Source organism: Centruroides sculpturatus, unplaced genomic scaffold, assembly GCF_000671375.1.
Source record: "Centruroides sculpturatus isolate CEXI.00-Female unplaced genomic scaffold, Cexi_2.0 scaffold973, whole genome shotgun sequence".
Lineage (NCBI taxonomy): Eukaryota > Metazoa > Arthropoda > Arachnida > Scorpiones > Buthidae > Centruroides > Centruroides sculpturatus.
The window spans coordinates 11,107-26,542 of record NW_019385487.1 but is presented as its reverse complement, the minus strand read 5'-3'; the positions used below and the strand labels follow the sequence as shown (position 1 = coordinate 26,542).

The 15,436-nt window shown below is 33.9% G+C and overlaps 1 protein-coding gene across 1 annotated transcript in view; it reads right to left on the bottom strand.

Moving 5' to 3' along the window:
* The window catches only part of LOC111639443, a 30,700-nt gene extending 18,153 nt beyond the window's left edge, over positions 1 to 12,547 (bottom strand). The window contains exons 1-3 of the mRNA XM_023385334.1: positions 12,487 to 12,547; positions 11,596 to 11,639; positions 9,296 to 9,387 (exon numbers count right to left, since the gene is read on the bottom strand). Coding sequence (XP_023241102.1) covers positions 9,296 to 9,387; positions 11,596 to 11,639; positions 12,487 to 12,541 — 191 coding nt within the window. The 5' untranslated portion in view covers positions 12,542 to 12,547. The remainder of the gene's footprint in view (positions 1 to 9,295; positions 9,388 to 11,595; positions 11,640 to 12,486) is intronic.
* Between the last annotated feature and the right edge of the window lie 2,889 nt (positions 12,548 to 15,436).

Below are 15,436 nucleotides of genomic sequence, written 5' to 3'. Positions count from 1 at the left end.
CATATTTAGGTGGCTGCAAATCCCAATCAGGCCATCAACTTTCCACCAAGTCCTTCAAACGGATGTCATACTCACCTCTCCAGATCTGCAGGCTGAAGCGTTGACTTCCTTTCTCGGAAGGTCTCACCAGATTGGAACGTTTGCCCCTCTTCGAGCCCTCTTCCAGAAATAGTTGAGGTCAAGGATGCCAATTTTTACTTTACGGAACTTCAGTGCGCTCTCGGTGGTCTCCGGAATATGACTCCAGGACAGGATGGTGTGAGTGCGCTGGCCCTGAGGGTGATTTTCAAGGAGTGCCAGGCTGCCCTGCTCACATTATAAATCAGATTTGGAACTCAAGGCAGTGTCCAGCTGATTGGAAACTAGCGTATATTATATCGATCTTCAAACTGGGGCATCAGGCAACGTCATGTGTGGCATATCATTCAATATCGATCACATCACGTGTGGCAAAAGTGTTTGAATGTATGATCTTTAATCAGTTGCATAATTCTTTGACAGCCTCAACTCTTTTTCATAGGAATTACTTTGGGTTTATCCTGTATCAAGGGGTAGAAGATGCTCTTATCTTGCTTCACCACACCATAGCAGGGCATGGGCTCAATGAAAATGGATATACACGGTCTCCCTGGACCTAGAGGGGGCGTATGATTCGACATATCAGCCAGGTTTGCTTGCTAAACTTGAGCATTATGGCATTGCAGGGAAGCTATATCGCTGGTTGTCCTCTTTCCTCCTACATTGGGAATTCCAGATTAAGTGGAGGAGAGCGAAGTCATCCTCTCATCCGTTTCTCTAAGGGGTACTGCAGGGGAGTGTGTTAGCTCCTCTCCCATTCACTTTGCACATGGCGAACATTTGGACTGCGCTCCCCACAGATGTAATGGCTATTCTGTATGCCAATGACTTATATCTGATTGCAACTAACATGCAGCATAATATGGCAACTTACAGAGCTCAAAGGGCTCTCGAACATCTGGATTACTGGGCGATGCAGCGGAGTATGGCCTTTCCGGCTACTAGAAGTGCGGTAATAGATTTCTCTTCAAAGAGACATCAGCTGCCAATTTCACTCCAGCTTCTCTCGGGTAACCATCCCCCAGAAGACATCTATTAGGATATTGGGGCTATATTTTCCCCATACATTTACGTGGCGCTCTCACGAGCATTTCTTATGGGTTAAATTCACAAGGGCGGGGTCGTATCTTCGATATTTTGCATCACAGCGTAATGGAGCCCATACAGCAGACTTACTTCGGTTTGTTAACACAATCTTCCTCCTGATGGCAGAGTTTGGAATGCTTCTATTAGAAGGCACACCACCAAAGACCATCCAAAGGATCGAAAGACCAATTAATGCTGCTCTCTGCTCAGACCTATGGGTCCCTTATATGACACTGCTCCTCTCCTTATACACAGAGACCGGGTATATTGGCTTAAAGGTCAAGCTGTACTATGGAGGGTCACTCACATGACTACTCACATTTTGCGAGGTCCTTATAGTTCCTTAGAAAGGCTGTTAATAGGGACAGACACTTCAAAAACAAATAAAATGACGTCGATAGGGATTTACATTCCGGATGGGAAGTGCAGGAAGACATGGGAGCTAGAGAAAAGCTGTGGTATTTTCAGGGTTGAGGCAACAGGGATATTACAGGGGATTGTCCTTGGTCTCCAACACCCCTGGCCAACTACAATATTTACAGACAGTAGGTTGGTGCTCCAAGCTATCGCCAGAGTGGGTTTAAACTCGCCAGCACTAATCATAGACATAGCTGCTTCGATACACTGGTTTCCAGATCCCATTGTCCTGGTTTGGACTCCCGGTCATTCCGGTATTACGATAAATTAAGAGGCTGACAGGGCAGCGAGGGAGGAGCATTTCACTGGTTCATGGCAGGGCCTCTCATGTCCATGAACATCCATTGCCTCGTGACTGATCGGATACAGAACACGGATACTTGGTCGGAGGTACATAGGAACAAGGGGAGAGACCACCTCTGGCCTTTTAACCCCTGGCAGTACAATTTAGCTTTGACTTGGAGGGCAGAGACGCTGCTGGCCCGCCTTCGGACAGAAATGGCACATTTAAACGTGTTCCTTTACTTGTGAGCTTACTCCACCCCAGACTGCCCTCATTGTGGGGAAGCAGAGACACTGGGTCATTTTTGGTTATACTGCTCTAAGTATGCAGAGGCCCGACGAGATCTGGGTCATAGTCTGGCACTGAATATCAACTTAATAAGAACTCTGTCCCCAATTTATTGGCAAAAAGTGGATACTCATCCTAGGAAACATGTGAATACTCTTGAACGATATATTTTACGAACAGACCAATTTATTTAGGTATACAGCGAACTAGGGCTATAATCTCCATATAAACCCGAAGAAGGAAAAGTGAAAGTAAACAAATTTTAAATCTGTATATTCTTAGTAATTTAATCTATACTTGCTTTTTTTATACAGAAAAATGAAATTATGCAATATTGTATTTAATTTCCTTCGAAATTTAATTTTGTTGTACAGGTACAGTACGTTGAATTCGGATTCAAATTTACTGTAAGTGTTTTTAAAGTTTTATTCTCAGGTAATTTTTTGTACTCTTAATTTTAGTATCTTATTTATTTGTTTGTTATATTTTAGAATGTTGTAGTATGTGCTAATGAGGAGCATGTTAGTCAAAAACACGTGTAATGTGTACAGGAAAAATTACTACAGGTGATATAATAAAGAAATTTTGTTTTTTCTGATTCAGGTCTCATCCTTATGTCAGTATCTAAAACACCAGTATAAGGTCTTAATAATAAGTTGTGTCTGAGTGGACAATTAATGCTTATTGATTACAAATTGTTTAATTTCATTTATTAAATTTAAATAATATCACCAATTAGAATTAATCGAATGAAATCCGGAAAATTAAATTAAATTACAGTGAAATTTTTTTCTCCTATAATTTCTTATATTTTGGGGGATAATTCTAAAATTATCTAACACCTGTAGAACTGAAATCAAACTGAAACTCTAGTAGTAATACCTTAACACATAAACTACAGACTTGTAGTTTGCTCGTTGTTGCTTAAAATCTCACAAGTATTAATTATTTATTTTGAGATCATCACAATTCCAGACTGCAATTTTTATTTTATTTAAAATATATACTTTCCACATCAAATTAGTAGTGGCTTGCCCCTATATATCATACTTTTTCGTTAACAATGAAGTCCTGCCAGTCATCCGTATAACATCTTTCCAGAGATAATTTTTAAATTAAATTAATGTAACTTTCGGTTTTCATCAAACGGTTCTATATAGTAAATCGGTTCCTCCTGCTTCTAAGATTTCCAAATCTAGTTTCGACTTTCATCTGCATAACTCCAATCTCACGGTTAAAGATAGGCGAACAGACGACAATGGGAATTTATAGGTCTAAAATTTTATTTCAAATTGCAGGTTAATTATTATTTAAACAAAGCAAATTTTACTAAGTAAATCTAACATAACACAACGAACTTTCTTTCAATTATTTTACTTATAAGTTAACTTATTTACTTTATTCTTTTCTCTTACATCAATACTTTGTGTAATTAAAATTAAACTTCTTAATTTCACAAAAAAATTTTTGCGTGTTATTGCTTTAAAAGTATACCATTTAAATCGAAATAAAAAATAACATTTTGTATAATTAAACAAATATATGTATTTATGGCTCGGTTTTTTATTTTTTCAAAAAACAATGTTTTAAGTAAACTTCTTAAATAATTAAAACACTTCAAAGGTTAAGACAGAAGATAACCGTTATTTGATAAAATGCGGTTATGGATTAAAAGAGGCAAAACTACTAAGATTTACAAACCTTAGCCTTTATTACATTACAATACATTTCAGGTGCAAAGTTTGTTTCATGCACCCCTCTTTGGGTAATACATAACTGAATTAGAGAAAACATACAGATGTTACAAAAATATTGCAAAAATTACAACATTGAAATGATTTATATTATAACAAACTGACCTCTTAGCTGAAAAATACAGCGCCCCACTTTATCGATATCCTACCCTCGAGGCATCGTTTTAACAGCATTTTGTCCGTTTTCGCGCTATTTTGCCCTTACGACGTCCACTCACACGTCATCTATCTCCATCCCATTATTTAGATTAATGATGCTATGTGCACTTACAATCGCGAAATGGGCTATACTATAGATTACTTCCCATGGAACTTCGTGTCTTTGAGTATATATCTGAATTCAAGGCACCGAGACAAATTCAACGGTACCTACTTTTAGACCAGAGACCAAAAATAAAAAATTTATCATACTTACGATTTCTTGGTTTCCACAGTGCATTCTATGTCATTTTAGAGTTTTCTACTAGGTGGCATTCGACTGTTCGTCCCTCCCCCAACAGACCTCCTGAAAGGGACGATTTCTTGCCTTTCACAGTGTTTTTTGAGTAGTTTGCAAACTTAACCGCTAGATGGCGCTACTTTTTTCACTCTTTCTGCCCTGTGGGCACTAAGAGGGCCTTTTATAGCAGGCCCATTATGGGTTCAGCCAGGCCCACAATGGGGCGACTGGGTGGTGAGGGATAGGGCCCGACATCTCCAAACGGATCACCTCCTGAAAAATTCCTGGGGATTCCTCAACCCATCCGGATTTGAACACGAGTCCCCCAGAGCAATAGGCTGCCACTTTGACTGCTCGGCCAGCCAGCTGTCAAAAGATGCGGTACTAGCAATCATAGTGTCATCTGCTTAATTTTTTTTCTATTTAGGTTAGGTGAGGTTAGAAAACACTATCTAATATTTGAAGACAAGTTCGCCCAAATAGGAATCACCATTTTTTATTTTTGCGTTCTAGACAATATATTTCCGGCGACCGACCTTCCATTCTAGGCTACTAGCCGCCAAAAAGTTTAAAAAAGTTTTTTTGGTGTTATACGAACGTCTTTCTTGTTACCATCTGTACTTTCTCGGGGGTGTTTCAGCCTTTTATCTACAGAGAAGAGAGCGCTGGAAAATGTAGATTAAACAGGTTCGCCGGAAATGTATTGTCTAGAACGCAAAAATAAAAAATGGTGATCCCTATTTGAGCGAACTTATCTTCAAATACAGTCGACCCCCCTATAACACTGTTGATAATTCCGTTTTACATGAATTCCATATTGTACGAGTCACTTAGATTTTACAAATACAGGCTGTAAACGGTACACATATTTGTAAAATCTAAGTGATTCGTATAAGGAATTCATATAAAACGGAATTATCAACAGTGTTATAGGGGGTAGACTGGATTAAAAAATAAAAAGAACCATCGAACGAAAAAGTTAGGAAGACACTGTTTCTTTAAAAGAACACAAGATATGAGTAACTGTACCCAGATGATGTTATGTATTACAAATGTGTTAATTTGAGTTAATTTAATGATGTGTAATCATACCCAATGGAAGCTGTAAGCAGCGCCACCTACTGGAAAACTTTAAAATGGCCTAGAATGCACTGTGAAAGGCAAAAAATCTTAAGTATAATAACATTCTTATTTTTGGTCTCCAGTCCAAAAATAGGGTACCGTTGAACTCGTCTCGGTACCCTGAATTCAGATATATACTCAAAGCCTCGAAATTCCATGGAGAATAATCTATTTAATCCCAGCGAAATGTTCCTTTAACTTTTGTAAATACTTATCTTTTCCTTTGTGAATTATTTTTAAATTATTACTGTTAATTACACATCCGTATTTATTGCAATGAAATTAACCTCGCGTTAGTGCACTGAGTTTTTTCGGCATTAATGCAGGAGGTGTTTGTCCACCCCAACATTTTTTTTGGTCTTTGAAGCATGTAATTAAAAATTCATAACGTTTTATTCATTTTTTTGGTAAACTCATGTGTCATTATACATATGATTATATTCAGGTGTCATTACATATTATATTAGTACATAAATCCATGAAAATAAAAAACAACATTTATCAAAACTCATTACATTACATCTTATTATAAAACCAATAGTAAAAATCTAAATTGTTTTTTCAAGCATTTTTGTCAATCCGATTCATTAGCTGACATTGTACAGTACTTTGGATCTCAATGCAAATGACAAGCAGCTTGCTATGTTTGGTATTTTCTCAGTGTGTTTACCAAAGTCAGCCATTTTGAATTTGTAAGAGAATAAAACTAATTGAAATAAACTTATAAAAATNATTTATTTGGTAAAGGCATGTGTCATTATACATATGATTATATTCAGGTATGATTACATATTTCATTAGTACATAAATCCATTAAAATAAAAAACAACATTTATCAAAACTCATTACATTAGATCTTATTATAAAACCAATAGTAAAAATCTAAATTGTTATTTTCAAGCATTTTTGTCACTCTGATTCATTTGCTGACATTGTACTTTGGCACTCAATGCAAATGACAAGCAGCTTGCTATGTTTGGTATTTTTGTCAGTGTGTTTATCAAAGTCAGCCATTTTGAATTTGTAAGGGAATAAAACTAATTAAAATAAACTTATAATAATAAACGTGAATAAAAATAATTTATCTATATTATAAATAATAAATGTGGTCACATTATAGTTATTTTAAAAATAAAAAAAACTAAATAAATATTTATAAAATTTAAAAATTTTACTGTGGGGTGTTTGGAAATCCCACTGAAAATTGCAACACCGTTTTTGCAACACCATAGTAATTTCTGAGCATGCTCTATACATAAAATCATGAAGCTACTGAAGAGTAAACAGATATTAGTTGCGAAATTTATGAATTGTGCAACTTTTAAAACGTTTGGGGTGTCGAAATTCCCCACTGCACTAACCGAGGGTTTCCGAAATTGATAAAGAAGTAAATAAAATAAAACATGGGGATAGAAGAGATTTAAAACATCAAATAAAAGGTGACATTAAAAAATTGAAAAATAGCATTAAAAAATGAGATAATGTTAACAGAAGGAAAAAATTATTCAAAAAAGTATAATATTGAAAAAATATATAAAGAAAAATAATTTAAATCTAATCAAAGCAGATAAGACAGACCAAATTATCGTTGTTAATGAAGACTAGGTGGCATTCGACTGTTCGTCCCTCCCCCAACAGACCTCCCGAAAGGGACGATTTCTTGCCTTTCACAGTGTTTTTTGAGTAGTTTGCAAACTTAACCGCTAGATGGCGCTACTTTTTTCACTCTTTCTGCCCTGTGGGCACTAAGAGGGCCTTTTATAGCAGGCCCATTATGGGTTCAGCCAGGCCCACAATGGGGCGACTGGGTGGTGAGGGATAGGGCCCGACATCTCCAAACGGATCACCTCCTGAAAAATTCCTGGGGATTCCTCAACCCATCCGGATTTGAACACGAGTCCCCCAGAGCAATAGGCTGCCACTTTGACTGCTCGGCCAGCCAGCTGTCAAAAGATGCGGTACTAGCAATCATAGTGTCATCTGCTTAATTTTTTTTCTATTTAGGTTAGGTGAGGTTAGAAAACACTATCTAATATTTGAAGACAAGTTCGCCCAAATAGGAATCACCATTTTTTATTTTTGCGTTCTAGACAATATATTTCCGGCGACCGACCTTCCATTCTAGGCTACTAGCCGCCAAAAAGTTTAAAAAAGTTTTTTTGGTGTTATACGAACGTCTTTCTTGTTACCATCTGTACTTTCTCGGGGGTGTTTCAGCCTTTTATCTACAGAGAAGAGAGCGCTGGAAAATGTAGATTAAACAGGTTCGCCGGAAATGTATTGTCTAGAACGCAAAAATAAAAAATGGTGATCCCTATTTGAGCGAACTTATCTGCAAATACAGTCGACCCCCCTATAACACTGTTGATAATTCCGTTTTACATGAATTCCATATTGTACGAGTCACTTAGATTTTACAAATACAGGCTGTAAACGGTACACATATTTGTAAAATCTAAGTGATTCGTATAAGGAATTCATATAAAATGGAATTATCAACAGTGTTATAGGGGGTAGACTGGATTAAAAAATAAAAAGAACCATCGAACGAAAAAGTTAGGAAGACACTGTTTCTTTAAAAGAACACAAGATATNACACAGATTAATATGTACCCCTAAGTCTCTGGAACGGAATACATGCACCAGTGAACCTACAACTACACGATTTATATTTTAAAAATAATTAAATTCACTTAGCATTCAAAACTTGCGAATTTTGAAAAAAACAAATTTGCTGATTAAATACGGACAACTGTTTAACTGAAGTAAAACGGGGTTTCCCCTTGTTATGGATGTCTGCCTAGTTGAGTTCAGCCACATTCCGCTACAGTTCGCCTTTATTATCAGTTCGAAATGAGGTGGTTCCATAATACCCGCAGTGTTCCATAATACCACCTTCTCCTCTATTATTTTATTTTATTATGAATTGAATGGAATTGATAAATAATAATAACAGATAAAAACAAAACCATACATCAAACATTTATTAAAATATTTTAAAGGAAAATTTTTACTTTCGTAATAGCTTTCCCTCTACAGCAATTAGACTTATTTATGACAAGTGTATTTTCTATGAAAAACCAAATTGGTTTATTAAGGGTTTCATAATATCCCACGTTCCTACTCTCACGTATTAATATATACTATACCTCTCTCAATCGGGTTCAAACCTGATTGGTATAATTGTGTGTTTCCATTTCTTATTCCATTTTCACTGATTTTTCGGCAGGGATTCCGAAAATACAGATACGTACTGTACATTTGAATTGTATTAATAAATCTATTAATTATGTAATTATTATCGAAACCCTATGAATTTGTCACAGGTTTTAATTCGATAATCTTGTTAAGTAGCGAAGTCGTGCGAGGATTTTGAACAAAGTATTGCTACGACCCATATCTTTTGTTGTTTGTATGTTACTGTTAATCTCGGAGGTTAAATAATACAATTAATCCAGCATTAGGATAGGGGTGGCCAACAACAGTTTTTGCCCCCGGGCAGAATTGGAAAGAAAACTTTTTCCACGGGCCGAACCAGAGGCTGCCCTACGAAGATTTTGAGGTGGTGCGAGATCTCATTGTGGTGTCACCCCGTAGAGACTGAATTGTAGATAGAGATTACAGATACATTTCCACATTATCATGCTTTATTAACATTCTACGCTGTACTTACGACGAGATTTGTAATGGAGGGTTAATTCTAACAAATTCATCGGGATCGTGACGTCTGCTTATGTATTTTAATGTTTTAAAATAAAAGATAAATTGTCTCGACGATTAAGTTTAGTCTCGGGAGAACATTTTTAAAAACTTCATAAAATATTTTACCTAAATTTCAGGGCTTTATAAATGATTTTCGAATCTTGAAGTTTAGTACTGAAGTAATACTCTTCACAACTCAAATTCATTGCCACTCCTCGCTGCAAACGAAAAAAAAAACGATTCAGACATATAAAATAATAGAGGAGAAGGTGGTATTATGGAACCCCAATTACATTTTAGTGAATTGTAAACAAGGTATCATAACTACACCCACATTTTTTGTGCGAAAAGTACTGGTAACTAGTAAACTAAATGTTCCTAATTGGATTTTTCGCTAGTGTAATTATAAGTATGGTTTTTGAAGGCTTTTGTACAAAAAGTCCGAAAGTAGGCTTAGAGAAAATCGGGTGGTAATATGGAACCTTACTGTATATTTTCAAAAAAATGCTTTAATGTAGCCAAAAACAAATAGGAAAGGACAAAAAATGTTAAATAATTACAAAATTATTTACTCCAATGTATTTTATCGCAAAAATGCTTTTATAATAGAAAAATATGACCTCCATCAACAATATATATTCCAGCAGCTCTTTTTCGATATTTTCAGACTTTCTACCTAGTGTCTTTTTCCCAAATTGCTCCGGACGAATGTCTGATTGCAAAGAGAGAGTTCGGAGGAGTTGAGTTCCATATTACTGTAAAAGCACCAAAGGGGTCCGTATTTCACGCATCGCCATCTCGAATTAACTTATGTCTGTCGAGACCAAAATTTAAAAAACGTGAACATCACACAGATTAATATGTACCCCTAAGTCTCTGGAACGGAATACATGCACCAGTGAACCTACAACTACACGATTTATATTTTAAAAATAATTAAATTCACTTAGCATTCAAAACTTGCGAATTTTGAAAAAAACAAATTTGCTGATTAAATACGGACAACTGTTTAACTGAAGTAAAACGGGGTTTCCCCTTGTTATGGATGTCTGCCTAGTTGAGTTCAGCCACATTCCGCTACAGTTCGCCTTTATTATCAGTTCGAAATGAGGTGGTTCCATAATACCCGCAGTGTTCCATAATACCACCTTCTCCTCTATTATTTTATTTTATTATGAATTGAATGGAATTGATAAATAATAATAACAGATAAAAACAAAACCATACATCAAACATTTATTAAAATATTTTAAAGGAAAATTTTTACTTTCGTAATAGCTTTCCCTCTACAGCAATTAGACTTATTTATGACAAGTGTATTTTCTATGAAAAACCAAATTGGTTTATTAAGGGTTTCATAATATCCCACGTTCCTACTCTCACGTATTAATATATACTATACCTCTCTCAATCGGGTTCAAACCTGATTGGTATAATTGTGTGTTTCCATTTCTTATTCCATTTTCACTGATTTTTCGGCAGGGATTCCGAAAATACAGATACGTACTGTACATTTGAATTGTATTAATAAATCTATTAATTATGTAATTATTGTCTAAATACTATGAATTTGTCACAGGTTTTAATTCCATAATTTTGTTAAGTAGGGGAGTCGTGCCAGGCTTTTGAAAAAGTATTGCTAAGACCCATATCTTTTGTTGTTTGTATGTTACTGTTAATCTCGGAGGTTAAATAATACAATTAATCCAGCTATACCACAAAAGCTCTTTGTTAATTACATCGCTTTGCTTACAGATAGTCTTGACGTACTGTACGTCTAGCTGTATTTTTAAAAACGTCATTTTTTATGTCGTGAAAATTTCGTATATGTTAAAATACTCCCTTTTCTGTGGAATTACACACATTTCCTGTAGCCATTTGGATGCTGTTTATAAAATATCAATTTCTAAAACACTTTTACGGAAAAAAAAATTTGTCATCCTAAATATGTCTGTTCTTTAATTTAAGGGTACTCCTTTTATTAGAGAATAACGACAATTTTTAACTCTAACGTTCTAACTTCTAAATTGTAGGCTACATGTATGCACTCTACTTAAGGAATAGTGGTGTGTTTCTTTAAATTTAAGTAGTAAAACCATCTAGTATCAAAATTGCAAATTGTAATAACGAGAGAAATCTTCATTAACTTCTACTCATCTTCAGCTAGGACATATGACATCCCTTTATCTCCCTATCCCGTCGACCTTTCAACCGCCATCGAAATATAACAGTGCCATTCTCTTTAATACTTGATACCCAAATCATGATTTTTTACTTATAATCATAGGATTTTCAGTGAACGTAAATAAACACGATGGAAAAATATTCCCTGCCCGTTCAGAAAGCTTAATTTTGAAATAATCGATATTACCCCACTCTATTCTTTTTAAAATACGTAAAATTATTCGTCACAACAAATTACTTACGTATGACACTGCAATTTTCCAGACAGGTCTTGTGTCTACGGATTCTAAAATGAAGAAAAACGATATTATATTTGATGCAATGTTAAATTAGAAAATTTAAATAATTATACGATTTTTTGACAGAACATTTTAATGATTTTTTATTCTGAATCCAAAAATCTAAACAGATTCGAAATTAAACGAAGAATTCAGCAGTTATATGTGAAAACTTTATACCTTCTCTTTAAGATAAATACTGTAATTATTTTGGTGTATAAAAAGAAAATATAATTATTATTAGTGTTTTTAATAAAGTTATTTGTCTTCTTTCACAATTATTTATATACCGAAAACCAGTTATTGAATTAAAATAACCGAAGAAAAACACAAAATTTTTAAAGTTCTTCCCTCGGCAATTGGATGTCAAATCGACATCCAACAATTAAACAAATATTAAACTGCTTAACATCTACAATTTACTCAAAATGTCTAACTTCATATTCTGTACTTTATACGAAATAAGACAATTATTTCTCTATGCAAATATAAATTTCTTTCCTTCCGAGCATTTTAAAGGACCCATCGGACACCATCGATTAACGTCTATCTCCTTTCTATATAATTATTAAATTATTTAATGAGAAAATTCAACAAGGTATGTATATTTATGTATAAACTATATTGGAAATTGCACTACATAATTTAAAACATATTAACTAAAGGCGTAATTGTTATAGTTCTTCGAAATTACATTAGGCCTATATATCGAATGACATATAAAGAGATTAAATTAAATGACAACAAATACTCGAATACTCAACTTACAATTTACCTGACACTTTTAATAATATTTTTATTTAAACTATTTTTTTAGTAAATTAACTTTTAAAATGTTTACAGCAGTTTACTTACTTTCGGTCCAGACAATAGGAAAAGAACATAACAGTAGAAATTTCACCAGTTTCATCTTGTATCTTTCTCCGTTGTTATTATAATTACAGTATTCGATATTTGGTTTACTCTGTAGTTTCTAGTATTTTTAATTTACTTCTATTTGCATATTCGACGATTTATTTGTTTGACTTTTATACATAATTCTTATGAAGATGGAATTGAAAATGAATATGAATGGAAATTTGATGTCGGGCTATTTGGTACCTCTCCGTCAAAGTTAATTTATGTGTATAGTATAATACAAATAAATAAGCAAATATCGATAAGTAATAAATATCAAAAATTATATTTTATACTAGATAAACAGAACGTTGTTTATCTTTAAACTCTAACCTGGTAGATTTTTACTTGGGGGCATGCAAACCAGGTGGGCCAAAAGACTTTGCTTGGAATTTAAACTAATATATTAGATCGATAACCGGCACGACTCTATTGCTAACAGAAAAGTATGATGCACAGAGGCAAGACGCTACTAATTTGAAGTGGAAAGCGTATATTATAAATTAAAAAGTAATTAAAAATATTAACAAAAACTGCAGCTCGGCATTGTGAACACGTCACTATAAGTAATTTCTCGTTTTATGTGTACTAGCACGTGTTCGAGAGAAAATTTTAAAGGATAAGTTCAAGATTATAAACAAGTCACTATTAAAAGCACATATTTATTATACTTAAAGTTATTAAATAAATAAATTGAAATTCGTAAATAATAAAACGATGGTGACTTGCACGATTCGATTGTATTTATTTGTTTTTCTTATAAATAATACACACGCACGAATAATATTATTGAAATTTAGTTTATATAGCAAGGTGTTCGCGTGTCAGTCACGGGCGGATCTAGGTTTTTCGAGGCCTGGGGATTATTTAAGTCCAATGGGGCCCCATATACAATAAAACAAATAATAATATAAATTATCATTACTATATTATTAATATTTACTATTTTTACTATAGGATAAGTGCTCATTAATAATGAAAAAGTATTAAAAATTTATTATTTATAATCTGAAATCGTATTGTATAACTTCTTTGTTTCTCAAACACAAATAAGTGCCACAAATTTGGCACTTATTTGGCACTTGGCGTTATTTTATGTTTATTTCGTTGAACTAAATAAAGATGAAAAAATGTCAAGTATTAAAATTTGTGGCACTTATTTGTGTTTGAGAAACAAAGAAATTAAAAATTTATGATAATAATTCACTTTTTGTAGGCACTTGACACTTGGAAACCTAGGGCTTAAGCCCTGTTAGTCCCTACGATGATCCGCCTCTGCATGTTAATATGTGTATGTGTGACTACGTGGTACAATTTTGTTTTCCCTATTTAAAGCTTAATAACTCCTCTGCTTATGGTCAAAATTTTCTGAAATTTTGCAGGGAGGATTGTTTATTAATGCTATTTATGATATTAAATTTCTGTGATTAAAAATCAAGAAGTGGGGAGATAAAGTGAGTCGTGTGTATCTCCAGTAGGATCAGATTATTGACAATTTTACTCGTTATTAGCATTTACAACTTTTTATAAAACCAACCCTATCCTCGAAATTAAGCTTTTAGTCATTTTATAATAATTAAAAATATAAAATGTGTTTAATTAAACTATCGTAACAGTTTGCCTTCACGCGCAGTTTTAAATGTTTGTGGGAAAGTTATGTCACTCATTGGTGGATTTCTTCACTGGTTGTGTGGCGTTCTTTCCTTTTCGAAACTCGTAAATCATAATATGCTCGACACGCTTTTTATCTTGTTTTATTGATTTTACTCAAAAATATGCGAAGTAAAAAGTTTCGAGTAACCTTCTAAGCGAAGAATACGATCTTATATTATCTGTTAACGTTCTATGTTAAATTTTACGAATGTTATAACTAAATTGTACATCTATGTTAAAGCGCAGAAGCACATGTGAAATACTTTGAAAAATGTTTATGACAATTTCGATAAATGAAATTTTTGTTTTTGGCGAGGAGTTTCTCTCCCCAACATCTCTGCTTCCTTTTAACTCGAATTTAAATTACGTGATATTACTCGGCTCTTTTTGAACAATGCAGACAACTGCAATGTCTTTTTTATCACACTGTAATTCCGTGTCGTAAACTGTTGACAACTTATTCTCAGCGACTTCACTGTGTGAAAATTCTACATTTTCCACAACCCTATGCTTAAGAGAACTGGATTTGGTAGGTTTTCACTGTGGGAAGCAGTCTAATTGCTGATGGCGCATTGAGATACATCGGAGTTTCTCAAACTATAGATCACGCCCCAATATTGGGTGGCGTTAAAATTTTAATGGGAAACGATACTTCTAAGAATAGGAACAATAGATGAACCTGTTTAGTAGTAAAAATTTTAACTACTTTTTTTGTTATAATTTAATAATCGTAATTTAATAATAAAATGAAAATCATAGAATGTGAGTACAGAAAATTGCTTTCTCTTATCTATTTTGATGCTATTCAAAATATGTAGTCACATAGTCATTTAATTTGAAATGGTTTTGAAAATATTCCCATTTTATTTAAACTATTAGTTTTATTTTCATAGGTAACAATAGATTATAAGTCTACAACATATCTAATTTATGTAAATAATTTAATTTTTTATAAAATCTACATTATTCAGTTTATTAACTAACTAGCAGGTGGGCCCGGCGTTGCTCGGGCAAAAGTAACGATAACTAAGATAAAGATTATTACGTTACAGTCAGCCTTACCCGTTTTCACAGAATGCAAGAATTGGGTCCCCTTGTTTCCAAACTAATTAGAGAATTTTTAGATAGGTCTAAAAATATGTTCGATTTCCCGCAAAAACGAAAAAAACTGCATCTGCGTCTTGCACGTCGCTTTCTCTTAACAATTCCATTGTTACGTAACACTTCCATTGTTGACACTTCCATTGTTACTTAA